General features: G+C 44.3%; 1 protein-coding gene across 1 annotated transcript; it reads left to right on the top strand.

Annotated features, from left to right (window-relative positions):
- Positions 1-5,999: 5,999 nt before the first annotated feature.
- LOC147282779 (protein DA1-like) lies at positions 6,000-22,595 on the top strand. Its single transcript, XM_086249094.1, has 7 exons — positions 6,000-6,261; positions 7,282-7,443; positions 7,551-7,763; positions 7,901-7,948; positions 8,102-8,199; positions 21,460-21,521; positions 21,807-22,595. Exons 2-7 carry the CDS (start codon positions 7,354-7,356, stop codon positions 21,851-21,853), a joined length of 558 nt encoding a protein of 185 aa, XP_086105220.1. The 5' UTR covers positions 6,000-6,261; positions 7,282-7,353; the 3' UTR covers positions 21,854-22,595.
- The last annotated feature ends 1,748 nt before the right edge of the window (positions 22,596-24,343 follow it).

The raw sequence follows: 24,343 nt of genomic DNA, 5'->3' as shown, positions 1-24,343 counted from the left end.
AGAGTCAAATTACCAATTTACCCTCTGAGAGTTTCCAAAAAATTTGGGAAGTCCAAATTTATTTCTAAAAAATTAAAATAAATTTCCCTCCATAAAATAAATTCTATAAAAATTATAGAATTTCCATAAAATCTCAGAAGAATTCTAAAAAATATTTTTAAAATTACCAAAAACCTATTTTAGAGAATTCTTTCGAGACTTTTCGAAAATTCTAGAATTTTTCTTGAATTTATTTTCCTCTAAAACTGAGAGGTATTTTGGGTAACAAGTGTTCACGAGAAATGTAGTGTTAGTTTTTAGAAGACCAATGGTGCAGACCGTGTATTTTTTGGAGTTCGGGAGATTATCCTATGAATTTTTAAGGAGTCTAGAGTATTTTAATCTTTTAGAAATAAATTTGGACTTCCTAAATTTTCTGGAAACTCTTAGAGGGCAAATTGGTAATTTGACTCCATAGTAAATTAGAATTAGTCAAGAAGAGTTCGTAAGAATTTTCCGTGTATTTTTCTGAGTCCGAAACTATTTTTAATTAATTTTTAAAGTTTGTAAAAATAGGAAAATAGAAATAGAAAAATGGTTGTACATGTGGCCACTTGTAATTGGCTGGGCCTTGCCACTCAGCATGCTGAGGTGGCAAAAGCTTCCCCACCCAAGTTCTTCTCTATGAAAAGACCAAAAAACCTATAAGTACTTGGATGAAGGTGGTAACTTGCAAACAAAATTTAATTCAGGAGGCAACTTGCTTCAATTTTTAATTTAGGTGGTAACATGCAAATCGAGTTAAACTTCAGGTGGGTATCTTGCTAAAAAGCCCAATTTCAATTGATCTTATTAGTGGTACATCATTGTGGAATAACATTATGGGGGGATATTTTATATTTGTTGGGTCAATTGAATCTACCATGGGAAAGTTTACTTGGCTATTTATACACTAGTCTAGGTGTTTTCGGTTACAGGGGAAGTTCTTGCACCACTATTAATAATGAGTAGTAATTAAGAGCCTAGAGCTTATTTCAGCATATTTTAAATAGTAGAGAAGAAGCATATATAGACCTTTTGTTGTTAGTAGCATATATAGTAGAGAAGAAGCAGATATTTGATCAAACAAGAATAGTTGTTAGGAGCTTAAGCTCCTCCTCACACACATAAAGACCCTTTGTTGCCTTTAAGTCGTGGCTTGTGGTCCTTGCGGAGTGGTCTTTCAAAATTCATACTTGATAGTGTGTCTGGTTTATGTTAGTTCTGCAACCAACGAAAGCTATTTAACCTCTTCTCTATCACTCTTTAAATCCCCTAAGTGTCATACTATTGAGAACTAGAGATGCAAAGTCCTTGTGCAATCTGCATCCAATCTTTGCTTGACATTCAGGGCATTCCTTTTTTTTTTTTTTTTTTATGAAAATTAGTCTTGGATTTGTTTCTTTTCTTGTTTCTCTAGTAGATGTGAGATGTCAAGGCCAACTTTAATTTTAATTCCACTGTTTTTATTTTATTTTATGGGAGTGATCCAACTTTTTATGGGATCCTAGTTATTCCACCTCTGCTGAAAGATTTTCATGAATTGGCAGAGTTGTTTTGAGGAATAAAAACCATCAAATTTTTACGCTGTTTTAGCAACCCTCTTTAATTGTCTCTTTCAATTCAGCTCCTCTGTGGCATTAGCATACCAAGAAAATTAGCTCTGTTTTGTTGTTATAGTGACATTTTTTTTGCTATAGAGTGTATGATCAAGTGAGCACTTTATTGGCAATAGAATGCTAGAAGTTAAAGTGGCTACCCCAGAGGTTTTATAAATTCAGCATTGCTTTAGTATTCTCATATTTTTATTTTGGTTACACATAATTGTCTTGTATGTTTCATTGTGCTTTCTGTAACATCCAAAATTTTTTGCTATTATCCTGTCAACATTGATTCATTATTTATTTTTTCTTTTGCAGGAGGAGATGAGAACACCTACAAGAAAGGTTATCAGGATATTTGTTGCAAGGATCCCACAATTTGTGACAAAAGCAAACTTCTGAAGTTAATTAAATGTAATTTATAAATGCTACAATATGTTAGTTAATTGTTATTGAGTTCTTTTATCACTTTTTGTGAGCCATGATATGATATTAACCTGGTGTTTCTTTGAATCTCTTTTGCAGTCATTTTTATCTCCTTTTCTAAATGACATTAGGTTATGTAGTTGCATGATTTTTTTTTTTTTTTTTTTTAAGGTTTTTGAATGTGGCCTTAACTTGCTTAATGTGACCTCTGGTTGGTTTTGCATAGGTGTTTGCTAAGATATTCCATGCTTCATGGGAAGTTTTTGCACGGGCAACAAACAGTATGATGGTTGGAGTGAGGGCACCAATGATTGCATTCAGAATTAACTGATCTTGTCGAACCCATAGACTATATATGCTGGATTGGGTGAGGTGGTGGTGCCTGTTGTGATGGTTTGGGCAGGACAGGGCTTAGTGTCGTCAATAAATCCGTGTAGATCATATTCGATAAATAGGGTTTGGAATTGTAATTTCCAAGAAAGATAATTTGTGCTGTTTAGCTTAGTGGGAGCTTGTGTTGTGATGTTGATGGTGATAAGAGATGGTTCATTTGGATGGGTTGTGTGTGTAGGATCACTCATGGTGATAAGATGTTGTAGTGGACAGAGAAGAGAAAAAAAATCAGAAAAGCAGGTGTGGCTCTGATACCATGTTAGATTGATATTTAGAGAAAACTCAAGTCACTATATTCATTTTACAAACTGAATATATACAGTATAGCTAGCAACAACAGCCGCAGAGAGCTCCTAAAGAAAAGGAAGACCAAAACTTCTTTACAACTGACTACAAGACTAATTCAAACATATTCAAAGATAAAAGTAGAACCAGTCAAAGAGAATCAATTTGAACCATTTTGAAAAACCAGTATAGATTATATTCTTAACATCTCTAACATTCATCCATGCTTCATGAGTAGAAGAACAATCCAAAATATACTTCATAGAATCCTCATTAACCGATGCCATCAACAAACTAGTTAAAACCAAGGAATAAAATTTCGGGTTTCGAGGAAATTTCGATGGAAATTTCGACGGAAATTTCGAAGATTTTTAAATTTCGACAAAAATTCGACGGAAACGACGGAAATTGCTATCAAAATACGAAAATTTTGAATGAAACTTTCTCATATGTTTATTTAACATATTATCTACTACATTAATAAAAAACATTGACGAAACCAAATTATATGGTAGGTTTCATGTGATATGTGATGAATATAATACACGCTGAAAACAAATACTGTTAAATAAAATTAGTACAATGAATAAATAAAATTAATATATTCATATTTTATAATTCATACACTAAATCTTATATACTCTAATACTCTTTATTCTTTATAATATACACACTAAGATATTAAGGTTTAGCCATTTAGGCCCTTTAAAGTATTTTAATTATTTATATATATAAATATATTAGAGTTTAGGGTTTAAAAATAACTAAACGAAATTTTAAATTCTTTTTTTTCTTTCTAATTGCCCAAAAGCCCCAAATTCCAATTAATAATAAACTTTTTTTTTTCTTTTTTTTTTTTCTTTTTTTTTCTTTTCTTTTTTTTCTTTTCTTTTTTTTTTCTTTCTTTCCTTTCTCTTTTCTTTCTTCCTTTCTTCCCGTATCTCTCTGTTCCCTCTCTCTCTCTCTCTCTCTCCGATCGTTTTCCCCAAAAAATTCGCCGTCGTCCGGAGGCCAACGACGACGAGAGTACCACCAAAAGGTTCGTCTTCTTCTACTCTCCCTCCTCGTGTCTCTCTCTGTCCCAGATAACCGCCGATCATGGCGAATCGAAGCCACAGGGCCGATAGCCACTCCGGCGGCGATCTGCCTATCCCGGCGAAGTTGAGATGCCGGGCCTAGTGGGTTTTGAAGCTCTCGCCATTTTGAACATGTTGGTGGCCTCCGATTATTCATCGGACCACTGTACAAGGCAAATCGATGCCGAGAAGCCAGCGGCGGGCCGACAGCCACTCCGGCGGCAATCTGCCTATCCCGGCGAAGTTGAGATGCCGGGCCTAGTGGGTTTTGAAGCTCTCGTCATTTTGAACATGTTGGTGACCTCCGATTATTCATCGGACCAGTGTACAAGGCGGATCGATGCCGAGAAGCCAGCGGCGGCTCCAGCGCAGGATTACGGCGGCCGAAAATTTCGCCGAAATTTCGAAATTTTCGGCGAAATCGTCGAAATTAGGACGAAATTTTGGTAGTGTTGTGTTAAAATTTCGAAACCCCCAAAAATCGAAATTTTCGGCGAAATTTCGCCGAAAATTTCGAAATTTAATACCTTGGTTAAAACCTTATCAGTTTGATCCCATTCAATAAAGGCCCTATTAACCTCAAGTATATTTACTCTACTCTCATCTAGTACAAACTGTGGTGGACAAACAATTGATCCATCCAAATAGCCAAACAAGCCATGACCTCCTAATATTGTTTGGACTTGAAAACTCCATTTACGGTAATTAGAATCATTCAACCTTAAAGTAAGAAAAGGCAACAAACCATCAACCTTACCCGCAATTGACATGACTAAATTTTTTATTTATTTTTTTACTTCAACAACAATATCACAATAGTTCAATAACAGTGCAGGAACACAACACTTCAAGACTTCAAGAAATCCCAATACTTCAAGAACTCCAGAAAAACACAATACCTCTCAACACTTTAAGAAATCACAATACCTCTCAAGAACACAACATAGCACTGCAGGAACACAACACTTCAACACTTCAAGAAAACACAATACCTCTTAAGAATTCACGTAATTCAAAATCAACCACAGCAAATGACCCAAATCTTATGAATCATCAACCAATAACAAGTACGATCTTCACAAAAATCACAACCTTTGAACAATCACCAAAAAGAAAAGAGACACAATACCCATTCTGCAGAAGCTTGAGTTAGAAACACAATACTCATTCTGCAGGAGCTTGAATTGAAATTTCTTTCATAGATGAACGAGCTCGTCTTCGCAATTTGAAGAGCCAGAAGAACCCCAATCACAATCTTCGTCTTGAAAATTGTCAAGCAGATTTTGAACGCAGCAGATCTTATGTCGATGCTTCAGTGAAAGAAGAGTCAGGATAGAACATGCTTTGATACCATGATCACAAAGCTCTAAGAATAAAAAATCAGCAAGAAAAGAGAAAAAGTTTTAAGAGGAAACTCTGAGTTTTCATTGAATGAGTTGAATGAATTACATAAAATGAATACAGCTCAATGCTTTATACAGAAACAACTAATTAACCTCTAACCAATTCTAACATACTCGTTTCTTTCTAACTATAATGCCACATGGCTTAATCTCATAGGCCTTTTATTAACTAAAACAATAACCATACTAAGCTACTAATCAAGCCTGACAGTTGTATAGTCAACAAATGTTACCTCTTTTGCTAAAATTTTCTCAACTTTTTAATTTTATTATGACATGTTTACTAATCTGTAATCGGGGTAGGAGGAATTGAATTGAGGAGGAATCAGAATCCGAATCCGAATCCGAATCCCCATTGAAGCTGTTTACTAAACTATTTGGAATCATAGTAGGAATGATACTGATTTCATATAAGCTGTTTACTAATTCACTTGAATCGGAATTGAAATCAATTTGATTACTAAAATACCCTTTCTAAATAAATTATTTTATATGATAGTGAATGAGTAAATTTGAAATTGTAGAAATAATGCAAGGGTATAATGAAAAAAAAGAATGGACCCTGATGGGTTGTTTCTCCAACAATCAGAATATCATCTCTACTCAAGAATTCAATTCCTTTAAAATAAGGAGTTGAATTCCTAATATCATGCGGTCACACTTGTATTTTTATTTTCATATAATTATTCATTTATTCCTAAAAGGAATAGGACTCCTTATTTTGATTTGGATTATATACATGCCATAAAATTGCTAAGGGCAACTTGTGCACGTGACCCTATCTCCCCGCACCAGGTCTATCTCCTCTGTGCTTCTTTACTTCAAATCCGCCTGTCTCTCACTCCACTCAGATATCTCTCGCCTCTGTGTAGACTTCTCCCTCGCCGGCAACGCGATCTCGCCTCTCTCTCTATCTCTCTATCAATCTCGCCTCCGTCACGTCTTGCATCGTCCTCCGTTTTTGTATTGTTGCTGCTTGACCCATAGAAATAACACACCAAATACCTAACCATCCCCATTCAGGCCAAAAGAAGTAAAAAATCAAGACTTGGGTCTTTTGTGAGTAAAATTTTATATTTTTGCATAGATATTCTTACGTACTTTTATTAATTAAGTATGGTTTCTACATCTTTTTTAGCATAGAACTAATAAAAATCGTCACTTTCTTGTGATTATCAGACAATAAACCTCAAAAATAATTACATAGGATTGTGGGTCTTTTCAAGTAATAGGATGGAACAGTAACTTTGCATAGTTTCAACATTCATCACACTTGATCTTTGTATGTATGGTTGACTTGTAATTGTAGAGGGCTTTGTCCTCTTTCCATAAGGTCAAGAATCACTAAAAACAAACACTTAAGAATTGAGTTGAATTCAAAGTAGGGGTCCTGAAACTGAAAATATCTAGCAAAGATAATAATGGCTTAATTTGTGTGGGGTTTAGAGGTTGAAGAAATGTTGCTGTGCTGTTTTTCCATGTTTCATCTTCTCGTAGGTTAAACTGAAATTTGTCTGTTCCCACAGTTCACACCTCTTTTTTTTCGACACCCTCGTTGAGGAATTATGATATCTTACATGGACTTATGCTTGTAAAGTGTAAACAATGTTACATAGGTCATGGGTCTAGTTGGTATGTGGAATGGGAACGATCACAAGGTACGTTAGGGTAGTTGGTATGGTGTTTTGGGTTGTGGTTTGTTTTGAAACTTAAGCTACATAAAAGACCATTTAAAATTATAGTTTACATCTACATAAGCTAATATTTATATTTCTTGTTTGTGTATATATCACTACAAAATCATATAATACATTGTATATAAATGTATGATATTTTGTATACATCTTATTTCCTTTCAATTAGTAATGGGTAATTTGGATAGTCTGGATCTGTGGATTTTTCATTTTTTTACTGAAATCCTTTTGCGTTATTGTTGGGGATTTTATCTGCTGGACGTGATCTTTTCTTAAATTTAGTTATTTAATGTCATTTAATTTAGGGACATTGTTAGAGATTTTTAAGTTAATTTGAGTTTTGAATATGGTTTGGATGACTTTCACGTTCTCTCTTTTTGTAAAGGTTTTTCTCCACTTCTTCCTCTTGGCTGTTTGGTTCTCTCTCTTGGTTCCGCTCCATTTTGTTCAACTCAGGATGCAACTGGCGTATGAGACTCCGAGGACTTGGAGGTGTAGTACTTGTTATACAAGTAAGGTTTGTGGAAAGATATCACTCGAAAATAAGGTTTGTGGAAAGATATTTTACTCCCCAAAGTTGGCTCAACAAAAATAAACAATTTTTTTTTAAATTTTGTTTCATTGAGGTTGGAACTTTGATTTGCCTACATGCAGGAAGAAGTGGAATATGTGAACCTTAGTGATGGCCGAAAACTTTGCTTAGATTGTTATTCTATTGCTATCATTGATCCAGAGCAGTGCAAACCACTTATTAAAAAAGTATATCAATTATGTAAACTTTTAAATTTCATGGTGGATGAAGACATTCCTATCTTATTTGTTGACAAAAATGAGATGAACAGATTGAATGCTAATTGTTCTACGAAAGTAAGTAGCTACAAACTTCAAATTAATGTATTAATGAAAATATTGAGCTAATTGATTCGCCATGCCATTTTTGATATGGTTTTCATTTTATTAAAAAGTTCATTAATTGCATTTTTTTTTTCCCAATTTATTGTAAGGGTTCGATTGCTGGTTCTACCGTGCTAAGTGCATGTCCTATCGAGAGGGTAAGTGTTTTGTTAGTAATTAATTATTTTTTTTTTTACTAAAATATCTAGCCCTAAATTTAAATTAACAACAATTGGGAATTTTGTGCGTTAAAATTTCTTATATGTAGTTCTATTTGTGCTATAAAACCTTTCTTCTCTGGTTTGTAACAGATTGAAAAATGTACAAAAAATGGAGAAAATATTGAGGTGGAGATATCAACTTGCCAAGGCAAACCTATACAAATTTTGCTTTTGTTTGGACTACCAGAGTATATATCTGACCTGTTTGTGGGAAAATCCACATCGATCCGAACAGCCAATCACGGCTCGACAAGTGGCTGGTCAATATCCACCTCGGAGCTGACTCTCAATGGTCAAACTTTGACCTCCACGTCATCACCACTTAGCACTGCCTCCGCTAGCTCGGACCGGATCTCCATGCCAGGTCCTCCATGCCCAGTCCGAGCCGAACCGATGATCTTCCAAAGGATTGAGTGTCCATCTTTCCACGGTCATCCTGGTTCGGCTCGGCTCGGCACCGAAGTGACCTCCTTTCGAGTTCTGACGTCAGCCAGTTAGAGCTCGGAGGGACCCTTGTCTCTATGTTCGGCTCGGTCCGGGATCCCATTCCCGATCCGATCACACATGGACTTCACGCATACGCAGAAAGAACATCTGTCCGGTTCGGCTCGGCCCTCCGCCGCCATTTCCAGGAAGATCACGCTGGGACGAACCGCCACACTTGAATGCATCTGACACAATCTTCTGACAGATAGAATATCCAGTCTGCATTCATGGCTGCTGGGCAGTTTGCCTGAACCTTCCAGCCTTGCATTTAATGGAGCATTCAATGCAACATTAAATGCTGAGGAAGCAAGCAGCTGAGCATGCAACTAGGTCTGACCAGGTGCGTGGGTCTCTGGCAACCATTCATTCACATGCAGGTATCTTACTCATTAAGGTTTCCTTTGCTTATATATATCAAGTCATATGTGCAAAAACAGGACACACTACAAATTTACCTACAAAAACACTTACACAAAAATTCCTATTCTCCCAAGAGCATACCCAACTTGCTGAGAATAACCCGGAACATTTGCCTTGTTCTTCCCATTCTCCCAAGTTTTTCCTTTGTTCTTCCTCATCCACCATCAAACACCATCACTGACTTCATCATCGGAGCGTGTTTGGCTGGTACCACACCGGTCCATCTCCCTTGATCTTGTTTCTCTTGCAGGAAGATCCCAATCAACATCCACATCAGCATCCAGCGAAGCACCTGATCAGCCAGATCAGCTTATCTAAGTTGTTGCATCTACCTTACGAGAATTTGCATCAACAGATTGGCGCCGTCTGTGGGAAGATCGACTTCAGCCGTTGTGTTCATCACTGCAAGTGCTAAGCTCTTCCTTCAAGCAAGTCATCATGGCTACCGTCTATCGGGACAGCGGTTCTTCTTCAGGAGCGTCTCAGAATGATGAACAACATCAGCCTGAGACGCCTGAGAAGACGAGGGGAGCACAACTCCCCGGAGCATCAAAATCCAAAGGTCCCTCCAAAATCCGAGCTGCTCACAAACTCCTTAAGGAGAGCCAGCGGCACCTGGCCGCTGAGAATGCACTTCTCAAACAGAATAATGAGCTGCTTGCGAAGCAGGCCGAGCTGGCCGGCGAACTTGCACGCCATCGTGCTCGGCTCGAGAACAGTGGGGGATCGGGTTTCCAATCGCGCCGAACCCGGATCGAGCAGGAGGTCCTTTCGCCATCTCCTTCTCGGCAGAGCACTCCCGCCGAGCCGAACGACCAGGCCGATCGGCAGGACGCGGACCACGTCTTCCCGGGCTTCGAGGACATGCCCCCGGCCGAACAGGCCGAGTTCCTAAACGCCCACCGTCTTCTTCAGCAAAAGCAGGCGGTCTTCGGAAAACGTCTCCCCGGGAGTTCGGGGGGAGACCGGGTCGATCCGAATACAAACCAGCGACCGCCGGCCCGAACCAGATTGGGGGCCAACAGTCCTACCGATTCGGCCGAAACCAGGGGCCCGATTCGGAATAGACTCGGCCATATCGCCAGCCAGGATCCTTCCCCATCAGGAGCTCACTCGGGGAGGCGATCAGTGAGCGACCGACTGGGATCTACTATGATCATGTCGGATCGACAACCGGCGAGCGAAAGGCTCACTCGTCAGCCAATAAGTGAGAGACTCGGCAACCGGGCCGAGTGCTCAGGGGAAAATGCGGCCGAGCCGACCCCACCCAATGTGGAAAATCTTGTCCGGACTTTGGTCCAGGACCAAATCCGGAGCGTCCACGATCGGATCGGCCAAGTCGAGGTCTCCAGGGGGTACACTGGAAGGGCCGACCACGGAGAGGAACTCCCCCTCCCGTATACTGGCAGGATCATGGACGCTGAGGTCTCCCGGGACACGAAACCCCCCAAGATGGATCAGTACGACGGGACTAAGGATCCCTACGATCATCTTGACAGCTTCAGATACGCCATGGAGGCCCGCCAGGCATCTGAAGCCACGAAGTGCAGAATCTTCCCTTCGACCTTGAAGGGCTCGGCTCGGGGTTGGTTCCGAACCCTCCAGCCCAACTCCATCGACTCCTTCTCCGACCTCCGGAGGGCCTTCCTGGCGAGATATCGGGTTGTATCCGAACGACTCTACAACTTGAACGATATGTCGCTCATCAAACAGCAGGAAGGGGAGAGCCTCAAGGCCTATCTGATCCGCTTCAACATCGAATATACGAAGTGCGACGATTGCGACGATAGGTCAGCTAAGAACGCTCTCATGCAAGGTCTGCACGCCGGGGGACTCCGCTCCCACCTAATGAGGAATCCTCCCTCCACTTATGATGAGCTTTCTGCCGAAGCCACCAAGTGGGCGCGGGCTGAGGAATGGGATGCTCAGGTGGAGGCCCTGAATCCCCGGCCGACCTCAGCCAAGAGGAAGGAGGGAGAGGTTGCAAGTCCCAAACCCCAGGTCCAATCCAAGAAGACCAGGACCGAGGAGCCACGCCAACTTCTAGGCAAGGGGCCCAAATTTGTCCAGTACACGGAGTATACTCCCCTCAACGCTGGTCTGGAGACGATCTATTCCAAGATCAAAGACCAACTCCCAGCTGCCAGGGAGATCAAGGGACCACCCCCAGACAAAATCAAGGAGGGCGTCTTCTGCAAGTACCACTCCAATCACGGCCACGTCACGGGTGATTGCTACGCCCTCCGCGACGGAATTGAGACTCTTGCCCGGGCGGGTAAGATCAATCAATTCCTGGCCGGCGGGCCTAGGGTACCCAAGGCCGCGCTGAAGAAGCCCACCAACACCATCGAGGTCCAGGATGCTGCAATCGGATCGATCGGCGGAGGGCCAACCTTCGTGGGAAGCTCTAACCGATCCCAGAAGGAGTATGTCAGGCAAGCGGCTCAAGCTCACGAGTCCCTGTCGATCCAGGCAGGTCAGCCCAGCACTTCCAAAAGACAGCGGAAGGACTGGGCACCGGTCACCTTTGAGCCGAACGAAGCGAATGAGATCATCTTCCCCCACTATGATCCGGTCGTCATAGTGGCTGAGGCGGCCGGGACAACCATCGCGCGCTCATTCGTCGATGGAGGGAGTTCAGTCAACATCCTCTACCACTCTGCGTTCGCGCAGATGGGCATCGGCGAGGATAAGCTGGAGACCGACACACCTGCCTTGGTCGGGTTCGGGGGAGAAGTGGTTCAGCCCCTCGGACACATCTACCTTCCCCTTTCGCTCGGGAAGGGACCGATCAAGAAGACCTGCATGACGTACTTCATTGTCGTCAAGCGGCCGTCAGCCTATAACATCATTCTGGGCAGACCAGCTCTGGTCGACCTCGACTGCATCGTCCATTACGCCAACCTCCTCATCAAATGTCCGGTGGGCGACGACTGCATCGTCATTCAGGGAGACCAGTGCTCGGCTCGGTCTTGCTACGCCGCTTCGATCAAGCAGAAGGGTCAGCTGCCGAACTCACAGGAACTGGACTCCATCGCTGACTCGGGCAGGTGGCCGAGGGCGGAGACATTCGACTTCACTTCCGAGCCGAACCCAGAATCTCGGCCCCTTCCCGCCGAGGCCTGGGAGGAAGTGCCGATCTCGGCCGAGACACCGGATCGGCTCGTCCGAGTGGGGACTCAGATCAGCCCCGAGCAACGTTCTGCCATCATTGACTTCCTCCGTGCCAATGCGGAAGTGTTCGCCTGGTCTTACGATGACATGCTAGGCATATCGTCTGACGTGATCACCCACAGGCTGAACATCGAACCGGGATGCAAATCGGTCCGTCAGAAGAGGAGGTCATATGATCCGGTCCGATACGCCGCCATGGCTGAAGAGGTAGCCAAGTTGCAAAATAACGGCTTCATCCGGGAGGTCAACTATCCCGACTGGCTTGCCAACGTGGTCATGGTAAAAAAGAACAACGGGAAGTGGAGGATGTGCGTGGACTTCACCGACCTGAACAGGGCTTGTCCCAAGGACAGCTTTCCCTTGCCCCGGATAGATCAGCTCGTCGATGCAACAGCTGGACATCAGCTCCTCAGCTTCATGGACGCCTATTCTGGGTATAACCAGATCCTCATGCACAAGTCCGACCAGGAAGGCACATCCTTCATAACGGACCGCGGCATGTACTGCTACAAGGTCATGCCCTTCGGCCTCAAAAACGCCGGAGCCACCTACCAAAGGCTGGTCAACCACATGTTCAGATCGGCAAATCCGTAGAGGTTTATGTGGATGACATGCTGGTCAAAAGCATCAAGGCGGACGATCACGTCAAGGACCTCTCAGACATGTTCGGAGTCCTAAAAGAATATCAGATGCGGCTGAACTCAGCCAAGTGTGTCTTTGGAGTTCGGTCGGGCAAGTTCCTTGGCTACCTGGTCAGCCAACGGGGGATTGAGGCCAACCCGGAGAAGATCCAGGCCTTGATCAACATGAAGTCCCCAAGGACGCGCAAGGAAATCCAGAGTCTGACTGGAAGAGTCGCCGCCCTGAACCGGTTCATCTCGAAGTCCACTGACCGGTGCCTCCCCTTCTTCAAGGCCTTAAGGGGAGCAGGGAAGGGCATAGAATGGACCCCCCAATGCGAGCAGGCCTTTCAAGATCTGAAAAGGCACATGGGGGAACCTCCCATCTTATCCAAACCAGAGGAAGGTGAAGAACTTTTTCTCTACCTCTCTGTTTTTGACTCGGCTCTCAGCTCAGTTCTAGTGAGAGAGGTCGGCGGTGTACAACACCCCGTCTTCTATACGAGCCGAGCCCTCGCCGATGCCGAGACCAGATATCCTAAATTCGAGAAGATGGCTCTCGCCCTGGTCAGCTCGGCTCGGAAATTGAGACCCTACTTCCAGGCTCATTCAATCGTCGTCTTAACGGATCAACCGCTCAGACAAATCCTGGCAAAACCCGAGACCTCGGGTCGGCTCATCAAATGGTCAGTCGAGCTCGGCGAGTTTGACATCATCTACCGTCCCAGGACGGCAATCAAAGGTCAGGCCATGTCGGACTTCATCTGTGAGTCGACCACCTCGACGGAGGACCCACCGCGCACCGACGCTATGCCAGCGGCGTCTGATCCGAACACAAACGGCGATCGCAGCCAGGTTGATCTCCTCACCTGGACCCTCTATGTGGACGGATCTTCCAACACCATGGGAAGTGGAGCCGGGCTTGTTCTGATCTCCCCAGAACAAGTTGTGATGGAGTATGCCCTTCGCTTCAGATTTCAAGCATCCAACAATGAAGCGGAGTATGAGGCTCTCATCGCCGGACTCAGACTGGCAAAGGAGCTCGGCGCAACCAAACTGAACATCTTCAGCGACTCCCAACTCATCGTCAATCAGATATTGGGAGAGTATGAGACTCGAGAACCTAGCATGACTGCCTATCTCGAGAAGACTCGTCTGCTGCTTGGGAACTTCCATGAGTACAAAATATCCCAAATCCCAAGGGCAGAGAACTGCAGAGCCGACGCCTTGGCACGCCTGGCTTCGGCCACAGACACCGGATCCGCTAGGCACGTTCCAGTTGAAATCCTGGACAGACCTAGCACCGCCGAAAACGAAGTCACCGTCATGCAGACCGAGGCCGAGCCGAACTGGATGACGCCGATCATCAACTACTTGGTCTCCGGGATCCTTCCCCCAGAGAGGGACAAGGCACGTCTCATCAAGACGAGGTCGGCTCGGTTCAGCATGATCAACGGTCAGCTCTACAAAAGGAGTTTCTCCCTGCCCTACTTGCGGTGCGTCACTCCCCAAGAAGGTCAGGATGTGCTGAGAGAAATCCACGAGGGGATATGCGGAAACCACTCTGGAGGAAGAGCCCTTGCCTACAAGACGATCAGACAGGGTTACTTCTGGCCAACACTGAACAAAGACGCAGATCATCTCTCTCGCGCTTGTGTCAGATGCCAGCAATTTGCCGCGGTCCCCCATCAACCTCCCCAGTTGCTGACCTCCATATCCAATCCTTGGCCGTTCGCGCAATGGGGACTCGATCTGATCGGTCCTATGCCGAAGGCGAAAGGGCAAGTCACTATGGCCGTAGTAGCAGTCGACTACTTCACCAAATGGGCCGAGGCCGAGCCCCTAGCCACAACCACAGCCGAACGAATGGAGACCTTCGTCTGGAAGAACATCATTTGCCGGTTCGGCATGCCGCACACCATCATTGCGGACAATGGCAAACAGTTCGACTGCAAGAAGTTCAGGAGTTTTTGTTCACGTCTGAACATCAACTTGCGCTTCACCGCGCCTTACCATCCGCAGTCGAACGGACAGGTCGAGGCCATCAACAAGATCATCAAGAAGACCCTCAAGACTAAACTGGACAATGCTAAGGGAAATTGGCCTGAACTCTTGCCAGAGGTGCTTTGGTCCTACCGAACTTCCTATCGCAACTCCACGAAGGAAACACCCTATGCATTGGCGTTCGGAACTGACGCTGTCGTCCCGGTCGAAATGGGGACTCCTTCATTCCGGACCGGCACATACAATCCCGAGACCAATGACACCGGACTTCGGCTCGGCCTGGACATGATCGAGGAGAGGCGGACCGACGCTAACCTCTGCCGAGCCGCTTATCAAAAAAGGGTAGCCAAGTACTACAACCAAAGGGTCAGGCCCCGGAGCTTCGGATTGGGCAGTCTCGTCATGAAGAAGAATCCCCTTGCCGTCAAGGAAAGCTCATTCGATCCGAACTGGACCGGACCATATAGAATCACGGGCATAGTCAAGCCCGGCACTTACAACTTGGCCACTCTGGCTGGGAAGCCTCTCAAGCATAGCTGGAACGCTGAGCACTTGAAGACTTATTATCAGTAAAAATGTAGTTAGGATCGGGGACTGTCCGACCTAACACCCATTCCGATCAATGAAGAGATGAACACATTTTGACTCATTTCTTCCTATTTTTCGAAACAAACACTGGGGACTCTACTCCTATACACTTCCAACAAAGAGGAAAGATCTAAGTGTTTCCTTCGAAAAAATAGTAAACCCATGTGCCGAGCCGAAGTGCCATTTTCGGCCCGACGCTCGGTGCACTACAGACTCATCAGGTCTATAAACTCATGTGTCGAGCGGGCGCGCCATTTCCGGCCCGATGCTCGGCATATTACAGACTCATCAGGTCTATAAACTCATGTGTCGAGCTGGCGCGCCATTTCCGGCCCGATGCTCGGCATATTACAGACTCATCAGGTCTATAAACTCATGTGTCGAGCGGGCGCGCCATTTCCGGCCCGATGCTCGGCATATTACAGACTCATCAGGTCTATAAACTCATGTGTCGAGCGGGCGCGCCATTTCCGGCCTAATGCTCGGCATATTACAGACTTATCAGGTCTATAAAAATCCCTGTCCGAGCCGAAGTGACTTCCTACAGTCCTAACGTTCAACAGGATATTTCTAAAAGAAAAATATACACTCCAACCAAAACTTTCATCGTGCATGCCGAGCCGATCTGAAAGTAGGTTTGAATATTTTTCTCAAAAAACTGCATTCCTAAATATTTCAATGGGTATGCCGAGCCCATCCGGGATCACTAGGGTTTTAAATTCTTACTTATCTTGGGTATGCTTATCAAGCTGACCCTAAGACAAGTTCTAATTTATCATTACCATTCATTTTCATTGCGATCGGCATGTCGAGCCGATCCCAGAATGTCTTGGTTTTTATTATTTTTGTCACTTTTATCACTTTCTTATTCATGTGTTATTGGTTATGTCTTTAGCTTAATTTCCGAGCTGAACTGATAATAACTTGACTCATAAAGAAAATACTGATAAAATAAATAACATAAAACCAAATACAAATTGTTCCAAAAACAATTAAACCCGAGCCACACTTCGGCTCGGGAACAAAAAAACAAAAAACAAGATAACATAAAAAACAAAATGCAGCTCATGCAGATCGTTCGGCAGGGCCCTCCAAGATCGGCTCGGTAGACTCCTCGGGCGTCTCCCCACCGATCTGCATCTCAACATTGGGATCGGATTCGGGGACTGGGGAGATCGGGGTCGGCTCGTACGTAGGCAGCGGAGGGTCCTCCGGAGTCGGCTCAGCTTCAGCGCGGACTTGGCAATCGGGAGGAGGAAGCTCATCCTGTTGACTCCCCTGAGTGTCTTCCTCGCCGTCGGACTCGCCGAGGAATGAGACGTCCCAGTCCGGCCTCTTCGACTTGATCTCGTCCAGAAGCTCCTTATACCCCTCGAAGTGGGCATCGGCAAGTGCCTGGGCGCTCGGCATTTCAGCTCGACGTCGGAGCTCGGCATTTTCGACCCTCCGTTCGGCAGCCTCGACGTCTCGCTGGAGATCGCCGACATAGTGCCTCAAGTCAGCCACATTTTGCTCCGAGGACGCAAGCTCCTTGCCGAGCCGAGCGACCTCCTCCTCCTTCCTGGCCAGCCTGGACTGCAGACCCTCCGACCGTTCGCGCTCGGCATTGACCGTCCGCTCGGCCTCGGCCAGCTTCTCTTTTAGCTCCAGGATTCGTGCCCGAAATCTCTCCAGTTTCGCCTCGGCATCGACGGCGGCCTTAGCAGCTTCGAACTGCCTCATGGCGAGCTGCAAGAGAAACATATCTGTTACTAATCCGAACCGAGCGGATAGACAAAATCCGAAGTAAAAGAGACTTACCAACATGGCCTGACGGGATGTGCTCAAAGCCTGGTGGCTGAAGCTCGGCTGGTCCTGACCGGCCCAGAGCCCCTCCCGCGCCTTCACCGTCATCACGCGCTTGAGGCCCGTGACGAACGGCTCGAGGCAAGGGTCTACCTCCACCGCCTTCAGGGGCGCCGAACCAGACGCCTCGGCACCAGAACCGCTGGGCTCGGCCCGAGCTCTCTTCTCCACCGGGGCCTCGGCCTGGGAAGCCTTCCTCTTCTCTGTCTGCCGAGCCGGCCTCGGCGCAGGAGATCTAGGCTGAGCTGCCGCTGGGGCAGGAGCCTGGACCGGATCGGCAGGGGCCCGGCCCGCGGCCCTCCTCTGGACGCTCCGAGCAGCCTTCTTCCTCAGACGAGCCTCCAGCTCGGTGGGCGCCATTCCCCTTTCGGCTCGTGGATTCCACCTGGGCACAAACCAGGAGATCCCGCTCGATCGGATCTGAGTCTCCCCGAGCAGGAACTTGGTTGACAAGTACTCTGCTGGTGAATCCCTGATCGCGGCGATCTGGTCCTTGAGCTCGCCTCGGAGCTTGTACTTGCCCCAGTTGACTGCAAAGGCGAAACCAAAAAGAGTTAGACCGAGAAAAAATGCAATTATTACAAGACGTAAGTAAATTGTCCTCGGATCGGCCCCAAACTCCCAATGCCCACCTGGAATCCTAAAGGCTCTGGGAACCCGAGCCGAAGTCATTCTGTTCGGATCGGCGAACTCCCAATCCCCAGAGACAAAGAAGTATATTTTCTTCCATGTCTTCTGGGAAGAGGGATTCCCACCGAAGAGTGGCCCCGAGTACGCCTGGAGGTTGTAGAATCCGAGCTCGCTCTGCTTCGACCTCAGCGCGTAATTACAGAACAGGATATCCTTGTGTGGCACACACTTGTGCACTTTGTGCCACAAGATATGCATAGACAGGATGATCCTGTATACATTCGAGTTCAGCTGGTGTGGCGCCGCGCCGATCGTCGCGAGCCAATCCTGCAGGAAGGCGTGCAGGGGAAGCCGAACCCCATTCTCAAACATCTCCGGGTACATGGTCACCCATCCTATCGAGGGTCGGCTCGGCTTCTCCCCCTCGGCCAGCAACCTTATCAACACGGAGCCGGGAACTGAGTACCTATCCCTCAAGTCCCTGAGATGATACTCTGTCATCTCATTGGGGATCTGATCGGCCTTCCACGCCAATTCCTCGTAGAAGTCCGGGTCGATTGGACTCCCCGTCACCCCCTGAGCCGAGGTCGACGCCTCGTGACCCCTGTCCCTCTCATCCGAGCCTGAAGTGAGTCTGCTCGGGATGATAGCGATCGGCTCGACGTCAAGAGGTTCTTCGTCACCTCCTTCGGCCGTGCCTTGTTCCCAGTCAGAACTCAATATCTCGGGGTTTTCCCGATCCCCTCGGGCTCGGCGCTCTCCACCTGGATTGCGATTCAATGCCGAGCCGGCCTCATCCAATTCTTCGGACAAACCGTCCCAACTCGCCTCACCCGCAGGTGGGCTTAGGCTCGGCTCGACCTCACCCGCAGATGGGCTTCGGCTCATCTCGGCCTCACTATCTCCCTCGAAGGCTTCTCCCGAGCCGAGCCGACCACTCGAATCAGTCTCGGACATTACAAACACCTTCTCACCTTTCTCTCTCTTGCTTTTTGAATCAAAAAGTGTTTTCCTCAAGAACTCTCAAGAACACACACCCAAAACCCGAAAATGCAGAAAACTCAAAAAGGAGGAGAATCACTTACTGGTTTTCCTCCGCCCAAAGTCTCCGTCCCTTACACACTCGGAACCACCTCGCCCACGACCGTGTCTAGTCAAAATCGGGATCGGACAACCTCTCAGACGGCGGTGAGAGATTGAAATTCGCGGCGAGAGAGAGAGGTTTCGCAGAAAGAGGAAGAAACTGAAGATGAAAGTGTGAGGGAAGAGAGAGAAAAGCATGATTTATACCCCCATGCAAACTGATCTCAGCCCTTCATTTCTGGCGCTTCACATGCCAGATCTTGACACCTGTCAAGCATTCAAAAATACCCATAAATGAAGTGACCCTTACGTTCCCCCATGCAGAAATCAAACGTCCCTTCACCTGTCCCTGAGATATTTTGGCCAATCACAAGTCGTCATGTGTTCGGGTCTTCGGGAACATGGGCCTGTGGGGATCGGTTCGGATCAGGTAACATATTATCTTTGGAATTGTCCTTACACTTCAACTTCCAATCCACCGCTGCCCGCTCGGATCGGAAGCTGGGGGACTCCTGTTTGTGGGAAAATCCACATCGATCCGAACAGCCAATCACGGCTCGACACGTGGCTGGTCAATATCCACCTCAGAGCTGACTCTCAATGGTCAAACTTTGACCTCCACGTCATCACCACTTAGCACTGCCTCCGCTAGCTCGGACCGGATCTCCATGCCAGGTCCTCCATGCCCAGTTCGAGCCGAACCGATGATCTTCCAAAGGATTGAGTGTCCATCTTTCCACGGTCATCCTGGTTCGGCTCGGCTCGGCACCGAAGTGACCTCCTTTCGAGTTCTGACGTCAGCCAGTTAGAGCTCGGAGGGACCCTTGTCTCTATGTTCGGCTCGGTCCGGGATCCCATTCCCGATCCGATCACACATGGACTTCACGCATACGCAGAAAGAACATCTGTCCGGTTCGGCTCGGCCCTCCGCCGCCATTTCCAGGAAGATCACGCTGGGACGAACCGCCACACTTGAATGCATCTGACACAATCTTCTGACAGATAGAATATCCAGTCTGCATTCATGGCTGCTGGGCAGTTTGCCTGAACCTTCCAGCCTTGCATTTAATGGAGCATTCAATGCAACATTAAATGCTGAGGAAGCAAGCAGCTGAGCATGCAACTAGGTCTGACCAGGTGCGTGGGTCTCTGGCAACCATTCATTCACATGCAGGTATCTTACTCATTAAGGTTTCCTTTGCTTATATATATCAAGTCATATGTGCAAAAACAGGACACACTACAAATTTACCTACAAAAACACTTACACAAAAATTCCTATTCTCCCAAGAGCATACCCAACTTGCTGAGAATAACCCAGAACATTTGCCTTGTTCTTCCCATTCTCCCAAGTTCTTCCTTTGTTCTTCCTCATCCACCATCAAACACCATCACTGACTTCATCATCGGAGCGTGTTTGGCTGGTACCACACCGGTCCATCTCCCTTGATCTTGTTTCTCTTGCAGGAAGATCCCAATCAACATCCACATCAGCATCCAGCGAAGCACCTGATCAGCCAGATCAGCTTATCTAAGTTGTTGCATCTACCTTACGAGAATTTGCATCAACATGACCTTACATCTTCTTTTATCAAACTTCTGCATCATTCCTCATTGCATTAAATTCCCTGATTCATTTGCATATATAGTTTATTAAGTTCTTTGTTTAGTTGCATATAGATGTGTGACTTTGCTGCCAGATCTTTCTCTTGTATTTTGATCAATCTGCCGTTTAATCTCATAATCGACACCGTTTATTTTTTAAATAACCCTTTAACGATCATCTCTGCAAAAAAATCAACAAAATTGAAAATAATAATCAGACGGATTTGGTAACAGTTAGACTCACAGTCTGTTTATTTGATAACAGTTACATAACCAAACAATTTCCGATTTTGTTGGATTTTTGCAGAGATGATTATTAAAGTGTGATCTAAAAAATGAACGGTTCAGATCATTAAACTACATTGTAGAATGAGAACAATAAGAGAGAAGGTCGGAGAGGAAGGTAGCTAGCATTCTCCCTTTCACACTAATCTGAGCAGCAAAGCCCTCAAATTAGGAGGAGGGAGAGAGAGTGAGAGAGAAAGAGAGAGGAAGAGAGAGATGCTGCAGAGGGGCATCCAAATGGAAATACTTCAATCGTTTCTATTTGTTTGAAAGGGGAAAATAGCGATGGTTCCAAACCTAAATAAATATCTGATGCTCTTCTTTATAGCCAAGGGTTTTAGAACTTTTAGTTCACAGTGAGGTTTTAGTTTATATATTTGTATTTATTTTTTCAACTTTTAACATTTTTGCTTCATTTGGTTTTAGTTATTTTTGTTATATTATTTTTATAAATTTGGGAAGGGGATTTGAACTTGGGGTCTTTTCTAATAAAGTGAAGAAAAATACCAATAAACAAATAGCTACTTGGTGTATTAATTATTTAGTTTGTTAGGTATATGAAAGTTCACAAGGTTAAGCATGCATGTATTTTCACCCTTACAAAAAATCCATATATAGACTCATTAGAATTTTTATTTCTTCAATTTAACAACTATACTTTATTATGTTATTTGTTAGACTCTAAAGTTTTTTTCTGCTTCCATACAGTGTGGTGATGGGTGGAACCTTGGCTCATGAGGTGATGCATGCATGGTTTAACGGAATTAAAGGTTTGAATATAAACAGATCGGATTAGCTTAAATTTTAGTTTGAATCCAAATCCATTTATAATCCAACTATCCGATTCGGACCATGGAATGTAACTGGATCATCTAATGGATTATGGTATTTGGATTGTAATCGGATTATTGAATTGAAATTTGGTCCATTTATATGTTTACTAGCTAGGCTCCATAATATTCTCTCTTACTCTCTCTCTCTATCTCTCTCCCCTATGTTTAAATTTCTTTATTTTTTCCTTACTGATTGGTGTTTTTTGTGTGCCTATTATATAGGTTGTCAAATATTGGAAAGAAGGTTGAAGAAGGTATTTGCGAAGTAATGAAATACATATGGATGAAATCGTTTTGTTCTAGTATTGTTGTTGACTCCTCATCCGAAACCCTCAAGAAGCAGGCTGAATTTAGAAAATATTTGAATGACTATTACATAAGATTGATTGAGAATAGAAAAGACGAAATTTATGGCCAAGGATTTAGAGAGGCCATGCAGGCTGTTAAGAATTTTGGTCTCGTTTATACAGTGTACCATATCATTACAGAAGGAAATCTCCCTTGCATTGAATCTGAAGCTGAATCGGAATCTGAAGCTGAATCAGAATCTGAAACTGAAGCGGAATCTGAAGCTGAATCTGGAGCTGAATCGGAATCTGATTCTGAAGCTGAAGCGGAAGCCGAACCTGATGCTGAATCAGAATCCGTAGCCGAAGTGGAATCGAAACCCACCCAACCCTCCCTTAATCCAAAGATGTCGAGTACCAAGGCGCTTTGACCCATCAACGTTCTTTTTCTGCATTCCTGCTCTTGTTTTCTTATAGCCTTTGTGCTGCATTATTCAAAAACATTTAAGTATTCCAAAAGGAAAATAATAATACCAGCCAGCTGGTTGCAAAGTATATGTAATGTAGTAGAGTTTTATTCAGTAATGGAGAAGAACTTCCTGTCACTGGGATGCTGACCTGGTGTCAAGAGGACAGCATTGTATCTCCAAGTTCCCTAAAATATGAAAATTGGATTGGAGATTGATTAGCAGCAGGTAAATATAATAATACAACTTAAAAATAATTTTTAGGCTTTTTATCACTTTATCTACTTGAATTTTGATTCATTTTTCACTTCATCACTTAACAAAAAAATTAATTCAATGTGGCATCTGAATTTAAAAAGTTTTGCAATGTATAACCTCCGTCTGATTTTGTCAAAATTTTTGTTAAAAAATGGTCACATGTGACCTATTTTTAAAGGACATTTTAGTCTTTTTATGGTCAATTGTATTTAAAATATATGTGGACAAATGAGATAATGACATGTGTCATTTTCTAAACTTTTTAATCCAGCAATCATTACACACTTTTTTTTACCGCACATTCAAACACAATTTTTTACCTTTTTTTTTTATCATTTTATTTTATTAAAAAAAAAAATTCTAAAACCTAACACCTCCCCCTTCTTCCCAGATCTGCCATGATAGCCCCACAGCTCCCTTTTCTTTCTCTCTTCTCCCCTTTCTGCCAGAAAAATACAGCAGCAATCCACCAACACCCCTCCCTCCACCACTGCTGACGGTCCCTCACTTTGACCACCTTGTTCCACCTCCTTCCCTCTCGACCAGCCCCCTCCCTTCTCTCCTTCTCTTTCTTTTTTTCTCTTTCTTTCTCTTCTAAAAATCCACCTCATCTTTTCTCTTTTCTGCACAAGTAAATAGTAGCAACCCCAACACAAACTAGTTTTATGTGAAGATATGAGGGTGATCAAGAAATGGGAGAGAGGGTCTGAGAGGGGTTTGAAAATGAGGGGGTTAAAATTAAAGCCTTATGAATGAAAGAAGAGATTTTTTTGGAGATTAAGTTGTTGGGTTTGGTGGTGGAGTGGAGGTGGGGTTGAGGAAGAAGTTTGTGTGAGTTGCAAGATCTCTGGAAATGATGGAGGTTTCGTGGCTGGGTGGGTGCGCTCGGTGAGGGTGGTGGTGATTTTTTTTTTTTTTTGTCTTCATAATGGATGTATATTAAATACATACAATAATGAGAATATTAAAAAATAATAATTATTAAGTAAAGTGGGGTTGTTGCAATTTTTTTTGTGTGACAATAAAAAATTAATATGAAAAAAATTAAAATACCTTTATCTTTAATAGAAAAAATTGACAGAATGTAACCAGGTCTAACATTGCAATTTTTTTTAAATTCAGGTGTCACATTGAGTAAAAAAAAAATTCAAGTGCCACAGAAAGTGTGCGTTATAAGAAACAGTGATTTTACTCTATGCGCCTCTGCGATTCGTTTAGACAAGTTGCCTCGATGTTGACGGAGCAGTGCAGGGCATGTGTGGGGCCCATGCGTTGGCAGATGTGATTGGTGTGCTGAAAAAATATCTAATGGGCCGCACGTGGGGAAAGAGTTTCCACCTGTAATTGTTCTTTGGAGTTGCCCAAAAGCCCAACTTTCATCTTTCCTTAGAATTTTTTAATGTGAGCGTAATATGGATTTGGAAAATTTATTCTACGTGACCGTAATACAACGTGGCATAATGACATGGTGTTATTAATTTTCTCAAATTATAGCACGTAGACGATTTTAAAGGTTTTTTTTTTTTAGATTTTAGAGTTTTTCTAGATTTTAGGATTTTAAAAATTAATTATTATACACGTGTTATAATTTGAGTGAATTGTTAACACCACATCATCAGCCACGTGGTGTTATGGTCACACACAATAATTTCTCATGGATTTGAGGGTTTTATACGTGTAATATGTGACGTTCAGTTTTGGTCATGATTTTGGTTTTCAGGTTCTGAACTCTCCCAGCTAGTCTGGA

The sequence above is a fragment of the Dryas octopetala genome, chromosome 6 (assembly GCF_963921425.1).
Source record: "Dryas octopetala chromosome 6, drDryOcto1.1, whole genome shotgun sequence".
NCBI classification, from domain to species: Eukaryota; Viridiplantae; Streptophyta; class Magnoliopsida; order Rosales; family Rosaceae; genus Dryas; species Dryas octopetala.
This window is presented reverse-complemented; position numbering and strand designations above follow the sequence as displayed.

Excerpts from the sequence above, each read along its gene's own strand:
- LOC147282779 (XM_086249094.1), top strand. The coding sequence starts at position 7,354 with ATGCAACTGGCGTATGAGACTCCGAGGACTTGGAGGTGTAGTACTTGT. Across the intron at positions 7,764-7,900 it reads ATGCTAATTGTTCTACGAAA|GGTTCGATTGCTGGTTCTAC; the intron begins GTAAGTAGCTAC and ends ATTTATTGTAAG. Across the intron at positions 8,200-21,459 it reads CTTTTGTTTGGACTACCAGA|TGTGGTGATGGGTGGAACCT; the intron begins GTATATATCTGA and ends GCTTCCATACAG.